Source organism: Pristis pectinata, chromosome 6, assembly GCF_009764475.1.
Source record: "Pristis pectinata isolate sPriPec2 chromosome 6, sPriPec2.1.pri, whole genome shotgun sequence".
Taxonomy (NCBI): Eukaryota; Metazoa; Chordata; class Chondrichthyes; order Rhinopristiformes; family Pristidae; genus Pristis; species Pristis pectinata.
The window spans coordinates 110,877,008-110,891,934 of NC_067410.1; the positions used below are offsets into that span (position 1 = coordinate 110,877,008).

Consider the following 14,927-nt stretch of genomic DNA (forward strand, 5'->3'; position numbering starts at 1 on the left):
GGATGTTAGGATAGAGGAAAATAGAAACAAGTCCAAGACAGTGTGCAGCAAAGATGGCAAGAGGAACAGGCAGGTGAAGACGCAGGATAATTTGCTGAGCAATAGAAATACAGCAAAATCGGTAGCAGATACTGAACTAAATGTACTGTATTTAAATGCATGTGGCATTAGAAATAAAGTGGATGACCTTGTAGTACAGATACAGATTAAAAAACATGACATTGTGGCAATCACCAAGTCATGATTAATGATGGATGTGATTGGGAGCTGAATGTCCAATGGTACATGGCGTATAGAAAGATAGGCTGGTAGGTAGAGGGGGTGGCGGGGCACTGATGGTAAGCAATGATATTAAAATCAATAGAAGGGATATAGGGTCAGAAGAGGTAGAAACCTTATGGGTTGAGTTACGAAATGGCAAGGGTAAAAGGACCCTAATAGCAGTTATATACAGGCCCCCTAACAGCTGGGATGTGGACTACAAGTTGCAGTTGGAAATAGGAAAAGCATGTCAGAGAGACAAAGATAATTATGGGGGATTTTAACATGAAAGTGGACTGGGAAAGCTAGGAAGGTACTGGATCTCGGGAGAGAGAGAGTTTCTGGAATGCCTACAGGATGGCTTTTTAGAGCAGCTTGATGAGCCCACCAGGGTGCTGCGTTATGAACCTGAGGTGATTAGGAGACTAAAAGTAGAGGAACCCTTAAGGAAGTAGTGATCACAATATGACTGAGTTCAGTTTCAGTTTCGACAAGGAGAAGCTGATTTCAGGTGTCAATATTTCAGTGGAACAAAGGAAGTCACACTGGCATGAGAGGGGAACTGACCCAAATTGATTAAAAAGTAAGCTAGATGGAGGGACAGTAGAGCAGAAATGGATGAAATTTCTACAAGAAGTGCAGGATAGATATATTCCAAGAAAGAAAGTTATGAATGGAAAACATGGCACAAATGTGGCTAATGAGTGAGGTTAAGGCTAAAATAAAAGCTAGAGGGAGGGTATACAAGGAAGCAAAAAATTAGTGGGAAAACAGAAGACTGGGAGGCTTTTAAAAACTTAGAAACTAAGAAAGTCATTAGGAAGGAAAAGCTGAATTATGGAAGGAAGTTGGCAAATAACATACAAAAGCATACTCTTCAGATATTTAAAAACTCGTAGTAAGAGACAGGTAGATATAGGACCAATAACGGGTAAGAGATGGCAGAGGAACTAAATGAGTATTTTGCATCAGTCTTCACTGATGAAGACATCAGCAGCACACCTGATAGTCAGGGGTCTCAGGGGATAGAATTGAGTTCAGTCAAGATTACTAGAGAGAAGGTGCTCAGGAAGCTAAATGGACTAAGGACAGACAAGTCTCCCAGACCAGATGAAATGCACCTGCAGGTTCTGAAAGTGGTGGCTTTAGAGATTGTGGAGGCATTGGAAATAATTTTCCATGCATCAATAAACCCTGGCATGGTTCCAGAGGACTGGAAGGTCAGAAATGTAGTTCTGCTGTATAAGGAGGGAGGCAGCACAAGGAAAATTACAGGCCTAATAGTCTGACATCAGTGGTTGGAAAGCCATTGGAGCTGATCTTCAAGGACAAGGTTACGGAATACCCAGAGGTGCATGACAAGATAGGTCCAAGCCAGTATGGTTTCATGAAGGGAAGATCCTGCCTGACCAACCTATTGAAGTTTTTTTTTTGACAATCTCAAGTAGGATGGATAAGAGAAGCTGTGGATGTTGTGTATTTGGATTTTCAAAAGACCTTTGACAAGGTGCTGCACAAGAGGCTGCTTAATAAGATGAGAGCCCATGGAATTACAGGAAAGGTATTAGAATGGGTAAAGCGTTGGCTGACAGGCAGAAAGCAAAGGGTGGGAATAAAGGATCCTGTTCTGGTTGGCTGCCAGTTACCAGTGTTCCACAGTGGTCAGTATTGGGGTCGCTTTTTACACTGGATATTGATGATTTAGATTATGGATTAAATGGTTTTGTGGCTAAGTTTGCAGACAACACCAAGAGTGGCAGAGAAACAAGGAAGGTGGCAGAGAAACAAGGAAGGTGGCAGAGAAACTTGGACAGTTTAGGAGAATGGGCAAGGAAATGGCAGATGAGAAAATGTTGAAAATGTAGTTGTACATTTTGAAAGAAAGAAAGAAATGGGCAGATCATCATCTAGATGGGGAGAAAATTCAAAATACAGAAGTGCAAGGGGACTTGGCAGTCCTCATGCAGGATACCCTAAAGGTTAACCACCAGGTTGGATCAGCAGTGAAGAAAGCAAATGCTATGTTGGCATTCATTCTGAGAGAAATAATGTACAAGTAAGGATGTGTTGATGAGGCTCTATGGGGCACTGGTGAGACCTCATTTGGAGTACTGTGCGCAGTTTTGGACCCCTTATCTTAGAAAGCATGTACTGATGTTGGAGTGGGTTCAGAGAAGATTTACGAGGATGATTCCCAGAATAAAGGGCTGACACGAGGAGCGTTTCTCGGCTCTAGAACTGTATTCATTGGAGTACAGAAGAACAAGAGGGGACCTCCTAGAAAGACTGCGCAGGCATGTGACAAGTGGGTAGCACATGAGCAGTTTAAAAAGATCGTCATATCCAGTAGGCAGCGGAGTGAGAGGGAGCAGAGTGATTGGGCTTTGGTTCAACGAGCTTAGGCAGTAACAGATGACTAGGTAGGTGATTTGAGGAAAGTAGAATGAGTGCGGTTTTCTGTGCTCAGTGTCAAATGTGGGAGGTCTCCCAGCCTCCAGGACAACCACATCTGCACCTGGTGTGTCAAGCTGCAGCTCCTGAGGGACTGCGTTAGGGAACTGGAGATGCAGCTTGATGACCTTTGTATGGTCAGAGAATGAGGTGATAGAAAGGAGTTACAGGCAGGTGGTCACACCAGGACTATGGGAGTCAAGCAAGTGGGTCAGTCAGGAGGGGGAAGGGGAAGAGTCAGGTACCAGAGAGTACCCCTGTGGCTGTACCCTCTGCCAATAAGTACTCCTGCTTGAGTACTGTTGGGGGAGACAGCCTACCTGGGGGAAGCAACAGTGGCAGTGTCCGGCCCTGTGGCTCAGAAGACTAGGGAAGGAGAGACGAGGGCACTAGTGATAGGGGACTCCATAGTTAGGGGGTCAGACAGGTGATTCTGTGGTGGCAGGAAGGAAACTTGGATGGTAGTTTGCCTCCCAGGTGCCAGGATGTTTCAGATTGTGTCCAAGATATCCTGCAGGAGGGAGGGAGAACAGCCAGAGGTCGTGGTACATATTGGTACCAACGACATAGGTAGGGAAAGGGATGAAGTCCTGAAAAAAAGACTATAGAGAGTTACAAAGAAAGTTGAGAAGCAGGACCACAAAGGTAGTAATTTCAGGATTACTGCCTGTGCCGAGTGAATAGAATGAGGTGGAAGTTAAATGTGTGGCTGAGGGGTTGGAGGGAAGGGAAGGGATTCAGATTTCTGGATCATTGGGGCCTCTTTTGGGGCAGGTATGACCTTTACAAAAAGGACAGGTTGCACTTGAATCCCAGGGGGACCAATATCCTGGTGGGGAGTTTTGCCAAGGCTACAGGGGGAGTTTAAACTAGAATTGTTGGGGGGGGGAGGGGAGCCAAACTGGAGAGACTAGGGAAAGATGTTTGGCTCTCAAATAGAGAAAGCTTGTAGTCTGTACAAGAGGGAGGATAGGCAGCTGATAGAGAAGGGACATGCTCAGACTAACTGTTTGAGATGTGTATTTTAAAAACGCAAGGAGTATAGTGAACAAAGTGGATGAGCTTAGCACAGATCAATACTTGGAGCTATGATGTGGTGGTCAGACTTGGATGGCTCAGGGACTGGAATGGTTACTTCAAGTACTGGGTTTTAGCTATTTCAGAAAGGACAGGGAGGTAAAAAAGGTGGGGGAGTGGACTGTCCACAGGGTCTCTGTGGGTGGAGGTTAGGAACAGGAAGGCGTCAATAACTTATTGGATGTTTTTTTTAAAAAGCTAGGCTGCCCAATAGTAACAGGAATATCAAGGAGCAGATAGGGAAGCAGATCCTAGAAAGGTGTGACAAAAACAGTTGTGATGGGAGATTTTATTTCCCAAACATCGATTGGCATCTCTGTACAGTGAGGGGTTTAGATGGGGTGGAGTTTGTTAAGTGTGTTCAGGAAGGATTTTTGGCACAATGTAGATAAGCCTACAAGAGGAGAGGCTGTGCTTGATTTGGTATTGGGAAATGAACCTGGTCAGGTGTCAGATCTCAGGAGGAGAGCATTTTGGTGATAGTGATCATAATTCTATCTCCTTTACGTTAGCACTGGAGAGAGATAGGAACAGAGACTAGAGAGGCATTTACTTGGAGTAAAGGGAATTATGAGGCTCTCAGGCAGGAAATTGGAAGATTAAATTGGGAACAGATATTCTCAGGGAAAAGTACAGAAGAAATGTGGCAAATATTCAGGGGACATTTGTGTGGAGTTCTGCATAGGCATGTTCCAACGAGACAAGGAAGTTACGATAAGATACAGGAACCATGGTGTACAAAGGCTATAAATCAGACAGGGCTCTGAAGTGTTACAAGGTAGGCAGGATGGAGCTTATGAAATGGACTTGGGAGAGCCAGAAGGGTGCACGAGAAGTCCTTGGAGAGTAGGATCAAGGACAACCCCAAGGTGTTTTACACATGTAAAGAATAAGGTGACTACTGAAGTGAGGGTGGGAATGATCAGGGATAAAAGGAAACATGTGCCTGGAGTTGGAGGTGGGGGAGGTCCTTAATGAATACTTTGATTCAGTGTTCAGAGAGAGACCTTGACTTTTGTGAGGATGGCTAATGAGATCACTCTGGAAGTTGTGTGCAGTTGTGGTCACCCAACTATTGGAAGGATGTTAAGTCAGAAAAGGGCAGAAGATTTGCCAGAATGTTGCTGGGATTGGATGGCTTGAGTTACAAGGAGAGACTGGGGCCATTTTCTCTGGAGCATAGGAGGCTGAGGGGAGACCTTATAGATTTATACAAGGGCATAGACAAGGTGGATGGTCAGACATTTCCCAAGGGCAGGGGAGTCTAAAACCAGAGGGCATAGGTTTAAGATGAGAGAGGAAAGATTTAAAGGGGCAATTTCACCCCCCCCCCCAACACTGTGGGTGGTGGTATACAGAATGAGCTGCCAGAGGAAGGGGTACAATTACAACATTTAAAATACACTTCAACAGGTACATTGATATGGGCCAAACATGGACAAAATGTCAGCACAACATTGTAGGCTGCAGGGGCTGTACAGTGCTCTAATGTTCTATTCCATGTTAAAATGGGGCTAGCTCAGGAAGGCACCCTCAGTTGGCATGGACTAGTCGGGCTGACAGACCTGTCTCTGTGCTGTACATCCCTGGCTCCAGGTGTGTGATGGAACACACTCCACTTGCCTGGAATACAACTTCAACACTCAAGCAGCTCAACACCATACAGGACATAGCAGCCCACTTGATAGGCACCCCATCCACTCACTTCACTGATGCACAGTAGCAGCAGTGTGTATCTACAGGACACACTGCACAAACTCACCAAGACTCCTCAGACAGCACCTTTCAAACCCACCACCTCTACTGGCTGGAAAGGCAGCAAAAACAGTCAGCAAATGGAGTACGTCATGGGGAACATTGTTCACTTTGAACTGTAACACAGATTTAGATGGATAAAGATTGCAGATCAAGAAGGGATTTGTGGTGCTTGGACATGAAATAAAACCAGCACAGGTACAGCTGGAAAACTCATGGAATGCTTTCTTTCCAAGAGGGCTGGAGGCTCAAAGTAGGAATGTTTTACTGCAACTGTGCAAGGTTACATCTGAAGTACAGAGCAAGATGTTGCCAGAGCATGGCGATCCGTTGCCAGCTACTCTCTACAGATCTACTCATTACCCTTATGAGCATCATTCTACACTTAAATTTAAACTGTCACAAACTAATACTAATGATATTCTTTTAAATCTTCTTACAGGGCTGGCGATCTTCTGACCTCCAGGAACGACTACAAAGGGGACACAACTCCCAGATCCAGTTGGAAATGATGTGTGGCCTAGGATGGGCTGTCCACGTGGAAGCCTCTGCAGGGCGAAGAGATGTCCCCAGGGAGCCCCCCATCGCAGAGACCCAACTCCCGGACCCCACTGGAGCGCCCGACACTGAGAACAGGCCTGTAGAGGACGAGTCCCGATACGAGGCTGAGGCCAGAGACCCGACACCCAACCAGCTAGGGCACGACAACAGGGCCTCTCCGGATTAAATCCCAGCCCTACGAAGCACCTGGGGCTGAGTCCCAACACTGAGGCCCCCTAGATGACCCCACTTACCTGCTGCGGCAGCTCACTCCTCGTCAGGACTCTTAAAACTGTGTGGAAGCAACAGCTTACCTCTCAAGACAGCAGAATCCACTCATTTGTTTGGTGTCTACAGGAAGGATTCCTGCCAGTGAGGCGCCATTCTGGACCTGATACTAGGCAATGAGCCTGAACAGGTTTCAGATCTCTGGAAGAGCATTTTGGAGATAGTGACCATAACTCCTTGACCTTTACCATAGGCTTGGAGAGGGATAGGAGCTGACAATATGGGAAAGTATTAATTGGGGGAGGGGGAATTATGATGCTATTAAGCAGGAACTTGGAGTGTAAATTGGGAACAGATGTTCTTGGGGAAGTGCACAGCAGAAATGTGGAGGTTGTTTAAAGAACACTTGCATGGGGCTCTGAATAGGTTTGTCCCATTGAGGCAGGGGAAGGATGGTAGAGTGAAGGAACCGTGGTTGACATGTCAAGAAGAAAGAAACTTACCTGACGTTTAGAAAGCATGGATCAGACAGGGCTCTGGAGAGTTACAAGGTAGCCAGGACAGAGCCTAAGAAATGGACTTAGAAGAGCCAGAAGGGGGCATGTTAAAATTGGACTAGCTCAGGGAGGCACCCTCGGTTGGCATGGACTAGTTGGGCTGACAGACCTGTTTCTGTGCTGTACAACTCTGGCTCCAGGTGTGTGTGATGGAAGTGAAGTGCCCAGAATACAACTTCAACACTCAAGCAGCTCAACACCATACAGGACAGCAGCCCACTTGATAGGCACCACATCCACTCAGGCACAGCAGCAGCAGTGTGTACCATCTACAGGACGCACTGCACAAACTCACCAAGACTCCTCAGACAGCACCTTCCAAACCCACCACCTCTACCGGCTGGAAAGGCAGCAAAAACACTGTCAGCAAATGGAGTACGTCATGGGGAACATTGCTCACTTTGAACTGTAACACAGATTTAGATGGATAAAGACTGCAGATCAAGAAGGGATTTGCGGTGCTTGGACATGAAACAAAGCCAGCACAGGTACAGCAGGAAAACTCATGGAATGCCTTCCTTCCAAGAGGGCTGGAGGCTTAAGGTAGGAATGTCTTACTGCAACTGTGCAAGGTTACATCCAAATTAGAGAGGAGATTTTTGGTTCACATGCGAAGTCCTCCTTCAGGCAGTTCAGCAGTGTGATCTCAGATATGATGGAATGGCTTAATAGTTCGGACATTCATTGGAGTCTTGGGGGTGGGGGGGGCATCTCATTAGAAACATTTTTGGGGCTTGAGTGGCTAATCACTGAGAGGACATTTCCCTTGTGTGTGGGGGTGGGAGAAGAGGATGACCCATGGCACGTGAGGCCATTGTAATTAAGGAGGGACCCATTTAAGAATTTCTTCTTCATCTCCAAGGATTCCAAACCCAAATACATTGAGGATTTGACCTTCGGTACCATCTGGGGCAAGGAATTCCAATACAGGATGGATTATCTTACTGATTTAAAAGAAGTAAACTTATGGAGATCGGCCAAGGATGTGGAATCACCTATGGTTTATTGAATGGTGGAACCGGTACTGTGGTCAAGTCTTGACAACCTGCTCTTGCTCCCACTTGTTGTCGGAGATGAGATGTGGGTTGGAAAATATTTGTGAACCTGGAGACACTAGTTCAATAAATGGGTTACCTTAAACTGTTTGAATTGAGGCAATATTAAATAATTGGATGAACTTTGATGGCCAAGTTTTAAATGCATTATTCCCAAGTTCCAGTACTTCTGATAAGTGTTGTGGCTCAATAATGAAACTTGCCAAATATCTGTTGGCTTATAAAACTCCAGAATGAGCAAGATGATAAACTAAAAGATATCCAATCACAATTGTTTCAAGACCAAAGACAGTACCTGGATTTTGCTCTTAAATGAGAGAGAGTTTTGTTGATGTGACACTTCAGTAAAGAGAATTATAACCCCAAACCATCAGGAAGGATCAGACCAAGGGAGAGTTCATTTAGAGCTACTAATGAAGACACCTGAGCTTATAATCAAATTCTTAGAATGCACTTGCAGTAGCTGGATTAAAAGCAATGGAAACTCAAGACCAAGGGATGTTTCACCACCCAAAACCTCACACTGCAGGTTGAAATTAATGGAACACGGCCTTAAAACAAGCAAAAGTTTAAAAACACACCTGGATGAGCACAAGTCACACCTACAGGCCAAGATTTGAAGTGGGAATAACTTTATAGCTGCTTTTTTGGTCCAACAGCCCCATTTTATGCCCCAACTCAATTTCTGCAGCAAGATGTACAAATGTTGAGGTTGAGAACAAGGTGTTGGACAGGACACTGAGTGAATAAACTTCTTGATCCTAAATTTACACACAAAAAAAACACCCATGAAAAAACACACCTGGCTCTTTTTAATCCATATTCTGATCTAGAAGATCTGTGTGGACCAGTTAGCAGAAATGCCTTTTCTGTTGGTGGCACCTCAGCTCACCAATAATACCAGACTGCAAAGCAAGACCACCCAGGGTAGCTAAACCAAATACAGCAGGGCTATGCTCACCCACAATGAATGCATGGCCACCCCTCACCCAGATCCTCTGCTGTAGGACTGACCAGCACCATGCTCAAATTCAGATGGCACAACAGCCCAATGCAAACCTGTGTTCATTTGCCCTTCTTCAGATGCTTGACCACAAACCCATTCACTTGCAGAGGGAAGTCACTGGATGACCAGGAGGGATCTTATTCTACTCTCACACCCTTCACTGCCCCATTGCAATGGAGGCAAACTGTAGCTAATTCAAGCGTATTGACCATTTGGTCCCAACTTGGTGGGTTGAGAACATTCTAAATCAGCCCAGTGGAACACCCAGATGAGTTAGGGCAAGGACCTTCAAGAGGGGACAATCTGAGGATTTAGAGACACACTTGGTGTAGAACCTCCAACCAGATGCCAAGAAAACCCATAGAATTCAAGGTCAAATGTCCCTGCTCTGGAATTCCAAACAGCAGCCCTTCCTAAGGGAACACTACTACATCCCTGGTCCCTTTAAATCACCCCAGTCTCAAGTTGCAGTAGAGTTGCCCTCATTTGCCACAGGGATTTCCAGTCTAAGAGCGATTGCCTACAGAACAGAATTTATACTGAACAGCGCATCAGAAATGACAACTGTTGCATCAGTCCGAGGAAACAAACATTGCATTTAAACCTTCCCAGATTGTCCGGGACTCTGCAGTTTGCCTGTGGTAGCAGTGCCCCAGATTTGTGCATTAGACACTGCTTTATATGGCCCTACAGTGTTTTGGTCCCTGCAAGGATCAGAGACTTGTTGCAACACTCCATTCCTCTTCCAGTCGTTATCTCAAAAGAATTTGTCGTCTATTCGGAAGTGGGGCCTGGTGACGTCGTCGGGGTTGATGAAGACTGAGATGGACTTGCCAGGGTTCTCTGTCACCAACTGCTGCAACTTCTTGGCCAGCCGGTCATCCTGCTGCCGGCCCTCTCCGCAGCCGTTGTCCGAGGACGGGGAAGGCGTGCCGGAGCCGCTGCCCCTCCGTGGGGTGTCATGCGTCAGGCGGTTGGCGGCCTTGACGTGCTCGATGGCCGTCCGCAGGTGCTCGGCAGGGTCCGATCGCACTGAGGAGAGCCTGCGGGCGTGGAGGAGGGCGGCCTCGTCAGAGAGGTGCTCGAACATGTTGCATTGGGGGATGAAGTAGTTGGGGCACAGCCGGTTGACCAGGCAGTGCTGAAGGTCATCGATCAGTCCCAGCAGGAATCCGGCCGCGCAGTCTTCCCGAGCCAGGAATGCTGACGGAAGACGATCACAAGCCCAGAGCATCATACTCCGCAGGTGATAAGGACTGATGGCTTTGGGTTTGAACAGGAGCTTCATTATCACAGCCTTGCACGCTTGGTAGGCCTGCATGAGGCTGCTGGATATGCATTTCTTCAACTGGACCTCACTGCGAGCAAAGGAAAGCCTCCACTCATTCTCCTTCCTTCCGTTAAGGGAAGCAGCTGGCACCAGGTAGAAGCCACTGATCACCTCCTCTTCTGTTATCTTGCCATCCCAGAAGTGGTTCTCCATCAGCCAGCTCTGGGCCACGGCAGGCCACCCCTTGAAGGAGACCACGGGAATGATGTCGTAGAGCGTGCGGCTGGACCCCACGGCCAGGATAACAGAGATCACCGTGTGGTTCTTCTCCACCTTCTCGACCTTGGGCATCCCGCGCTGGGGCTTCTTCAGGATCTCGGCGAGCACGACAGAAATGGCCTCGTAGAACCAGTCCGCCACCCGGGTGGGCGAGAAGAAGTAGTTGGCTCCCCCGCTCACATGGTCCACCACAGTGCAGCAGTCCTTCCACTTGTTGATGGTGCCTTCGTCGAAGAGCCGCAGGCTGAGCCAGGAGTGGCAGAGGGCAGAGTGACGCATGTCCAGGGTGACTGGCTGGTTCCGATCGTGTAGTTTGAGGGCTGGCACCAGGAGAGTGAAGTCCATGTCGTAATCTGTTCCCCGAACGTAGAGGCCAAGTTCCTCGAGGTTTATGTCCACTACACCTTCACGCACACCACCAGAGAGGAGGAGATACTCATTGGCAACAGGGAGCTTTTGGTCCAGTTTCTGTACCATGCCTAAAGCAGACAAAAGGGAAAAAAGTCAGTTTGGTTAAACAATTAGCCCCTTCTAACCTGCAAGGAGAAGGATGTTATTCCTTGCTGCTGCATTAAGCATTGCAAATCAAGATCTGCTCTGCATTCCAGAGCCTCAATTTTTGCCTCCACATTGGTAGTGACATCTCTCAGGTGCCTGGGTACCCCCCCCCCAACCCCAGCTCTAGAATTCCCTCCAAGATGCTCCTTGAAATCACCTCCAACCATGTTTCGGTCACTTAATATTCTACAGGAGTGTCAGACTTCCAAGCACTATCCTAATGTTTTGGTCACCATGCTACAAGGACATCATCAAGCCAGAGAGGGTGCAACAATTTACAAGGATGTTGCCAGGACTCGAGAGACTGAATTTAGGAAGAGGTTGGGCAGGCTGGGACTTTATTCCTTTGGAGCGCAAGAGATTGAAGGATGACCTTATAGAGATGTACAAAATCATGAGGGGCATAGATTGTGCATTCATCCCAGGAAAGGGAAAGAAACACTAGAGGACATAGGTTTAAGGAGAGAGGGGAAAATATTAAAAAAGGGACCCAGAGGGTAGCCTTTTCACCCAGAAACTGGTGAGTATATGGAATGAGCTGCTAGAGGAAGTAGTTGAGGTAGGTACATTAGCACTTCAGATATTTGGACAAGTACAAGAGCTGGTCATTGACTTCAGGAAGCAGGACAAAGAGTACACATCCCTGTATGTATCAATGGTACAGAGGTGGAGATGGTTGAGAGCTTCAAGTTCCTAGGTCTAAATACCACCAATAGCTTGTCCTGGTCCAATCACATAGATGCTATGGCTAAGGAAAGCACACCAGTGCCTCTACTTCCCCAGAAGGCCAAGGAAATTCAATATATCCCCATTGAACCTCATTAACTGTTACAGATGCAACCACAGAAAGTATCCTATCTCAATGCATCATAATTGATATGGCAACTGCTCTGCCAAAGGCTGCAAGAAATTGCAGAGTTGGGAACACAGCCCAGCATGAAAACCAGTCTCCCCTCCATGGAGTCCTTCTACACTTCCTACTGCCTCCAGAAAGCAGCCAATGTAATCAGCGACGCCTCCCACCCCAGTCAATCTCTCCTCTCACCCTGCCCATCGAGCAGATACAATAGCTTGAAAACATGTACCACCAGGTCCAGGGCTGCTTCTATCCTACTGTTACAAGACACTTGAACAGACCTCTCATACACCAAGGATGAACTCAATCTCCCAATCTCTCTCATCATCGCCCTTGCACCTTATCGTCTACCTAAACTGCACTCTGCAACTGACTAACACTTTATTCTGTGTTCCATTATTGCTTTTTCTTCTGTACTAGCACAATTATGCACATCATGCTGACAGATCATGCTATACAAACAGTTTTTCCAATGCATCTTGGTATATGTAACAGTAATAATCCAAGTACATGGATCAGAAGGGTTTAGAGCGATATGGGCTGGATACATATCCATCTTAATTGACATGGATGAGTTGGGCCAAAGGGCCCATTTCTACGTTGTAAGACTCTGACTAATAACCACAATAGTAACTTTACGCCATTTAAAAATTATTCTAGTAATAGTAGGGATGTACAGGCCAGGAGTGTGTGTGTGCCAGTGGAGGATCCTCTATTTGGAACCAAGCACATTTCAGTCCTCAACCTGTTAGTACCTCTTGCATCAAGACCTCTTTCTCCAGTACCTTTCAGAACAAGTCGTTAAACTTGTGATCAGCGCATGACCCTCACACCTTCCCGAGCACTATTTTAAAATCACACTACAATTAGTGCTGCAGTCTGAGCCAGTAGGTCTTGAACATAGAACAGTACAGCACAGAACAGGCCCTTCTGCCCATAATGTTGTGCCGACATAGCTAATCCCTCCTACCTACAGGATGCACAAATCCCTCTATTTCCTCATTCATGTGCCCAACCAAGCCCCTCTTAAAAGCCCCCAATGAAATTGTCTCCACCACCCTATCAGGCAATGCATTTTAATTAACACAACACAACTTAAGTGCTGTACTACTCCCAGAGGGGGCCTATTAACTGTAGTTGTATTATCCCCTCTACCATCCCTGCATCCTTGCTTTGAAATCTTGGGTTCAAATCCCACTTGGAATTAAGTACAACATCCAGGACGATACTTGTGGTGGTATCACAGGAAACAGCAATTGGGGCTGGAGCATAGCACAGCGCCGCAAGGGCAGATGGGCCCTCTACTCCGTAGAATGTCAAAGAGCAAGAAGTTCTGTATCATGAGTTAATTTGTCCCCTCGATTATCTGGTCTCCTGTAACAGCTCACACAGCCAAAGTGATAAGTAGTGCAGAGATTTTCATGCCTTCTACAAAACACCTCATCACTATGGTATCCAAAATCAACTGAATAACTAACCTGCTCCATGAAATCACAGCACAAATTTTATATCAAGGGTTTGCAAGCCAGAGGAAATCTTTCCCTGGTTACTGATCTGCAATATGTTGCTGGAATAGTTGAGCAAGGATCAACTGGTGACAGATACATTTAAGGTTGTGGGTATTTGGAGAGGTTTGAAGTCAAATCATGATGTAGTCAGGTGGGTCAAATAGTGGTCTACAATTCACCATCTCTCAGGCCGAGTTGTCTTTGCTCTGGTGTCTCCCTCCTGTTCCTAGTCATATGGCTGTACAGCACAGAAAGAGGCCCAACAGCCCATCACATCCATACCAACTTCTTTACCCATCTCCATTAGTCCCATTTGCCCACATTAGGACCATATCCTTCTATGCATTGCCTATTTAGTGTCTAAATGTCTCAAACATAATGACTGTATCCTATTCCATCACCTAGGCACTTGCCAGACTAGAGTTTGACAGAATTGGTTTTAGAGTCTATGCAAAAAAAAAAGGACCACCAAAAAGGTGGTAAAGGCTGAAAAGGTTAAACAGGCTGCATAGATGGATGGTTTTCCCTAGAGCAGGCAAGAATAGAAGCACGTGCACATTAATAGAGAATCATGATCAAAGTAGGGGGTGGGTTTGAGAATGGGGGGGGGGGGGGCAAGAGGTTAGAGGCAGGTGCTTGTGGTGGGATCAGAGCATTTCCTCAGTTGTAGAATTCTCACTAAGCCCCATCCCTCCTAAAATCTGGAGCCAAGGGGCAGATCATTCAGGAGTTGCTATAGTTAATGGCTCTAAATGGGTGGGGGCTTTCAATTTGCAAATCAATTAAACACCAAGACATCAAAATGTATTGTATAAAATGGAGATGTCACAAAAGTAATTAAGCTTCATAATTAAAGTCAAGTAGTTAAATAGAATTAGCAATTTAATTAAATGCTGCTCTACTTCCAGAGGGTGTCTACTAACTGTAGTTGTATTATTCCCCCCCCCTACCATCCTTGCTTTGAAATATTGTAGTAGAATTCTTCATAGGGTTTGGAACTAGACATACAACTGTACACCAACTTGCATTTTGGAAGCAAAAAAGCAAGAAGGAACAGCTAAGCAAGTGAGGATGTAACAATGACAGTGGGGTCACTGCAGTTCACTGACTCTACTGCTGTCAACAGCACAAGCCAAGAGAAAGTTATGCTGCTTTTTGCCCCCACTGATGAGCAAGTGGACTATCTAAACCACTAGTCTTTTCCCAGGACTGGAGCCTATTGTGGTGAGATCCTATTGGGGCAGAACCTCTCCTGGAAGAGGATGAAGATTTCATTTCTCTTCCCATCCCTCCAGTCATCCCTCAGTTACTGGCTTGATACAGATTACGTTAAGGCCTTGCTAAAACTATTGGGCAAGCTTTTTGAAAACTAAATATGCACTAGAAGTCAACAGGCAGGTTTCTAGAAGAAACAACTTTGTGCTTTGTATTCAATGTCTTAAATTTCCCCACCCCCAAATACATCTTCCTTGATGTGTTGTTTAAATGCTCTAATCCAGACATTACTCTTTCTGTTCATAGGGACT

At 46.2% G+C, this 14,927-nt stretch overlaps 1 protein-coding gene across 1 annotated transcript in view; it reads right to left on the reverse strand.

Annotated features, from left to right (window-relative positions):
- Nucleotides 1-7,849: 7,849 nt before the first annotated feature.
- LOC127571992 (nucleotidyltransferase MB21D2-like) overlaps nucleotides 7,850-14,927 on the reverse strand; it is a 31,779-nt gene continuing 24,701 nt past the window's right edge. Inside the window, exon 2 of the mRNA XM_052018793.1 lies at nucleotides 7,850-10,958. Coding sequence (XP_051874753.1) covers nucleotides 9,688-10,958 — 1,271 coding nt within the window. The 3' untranslated portion in view covers nucleotides 7,850-9,687. The remainder of the gene's footprint in view (nucleotides 10,959-14,927) is intronic.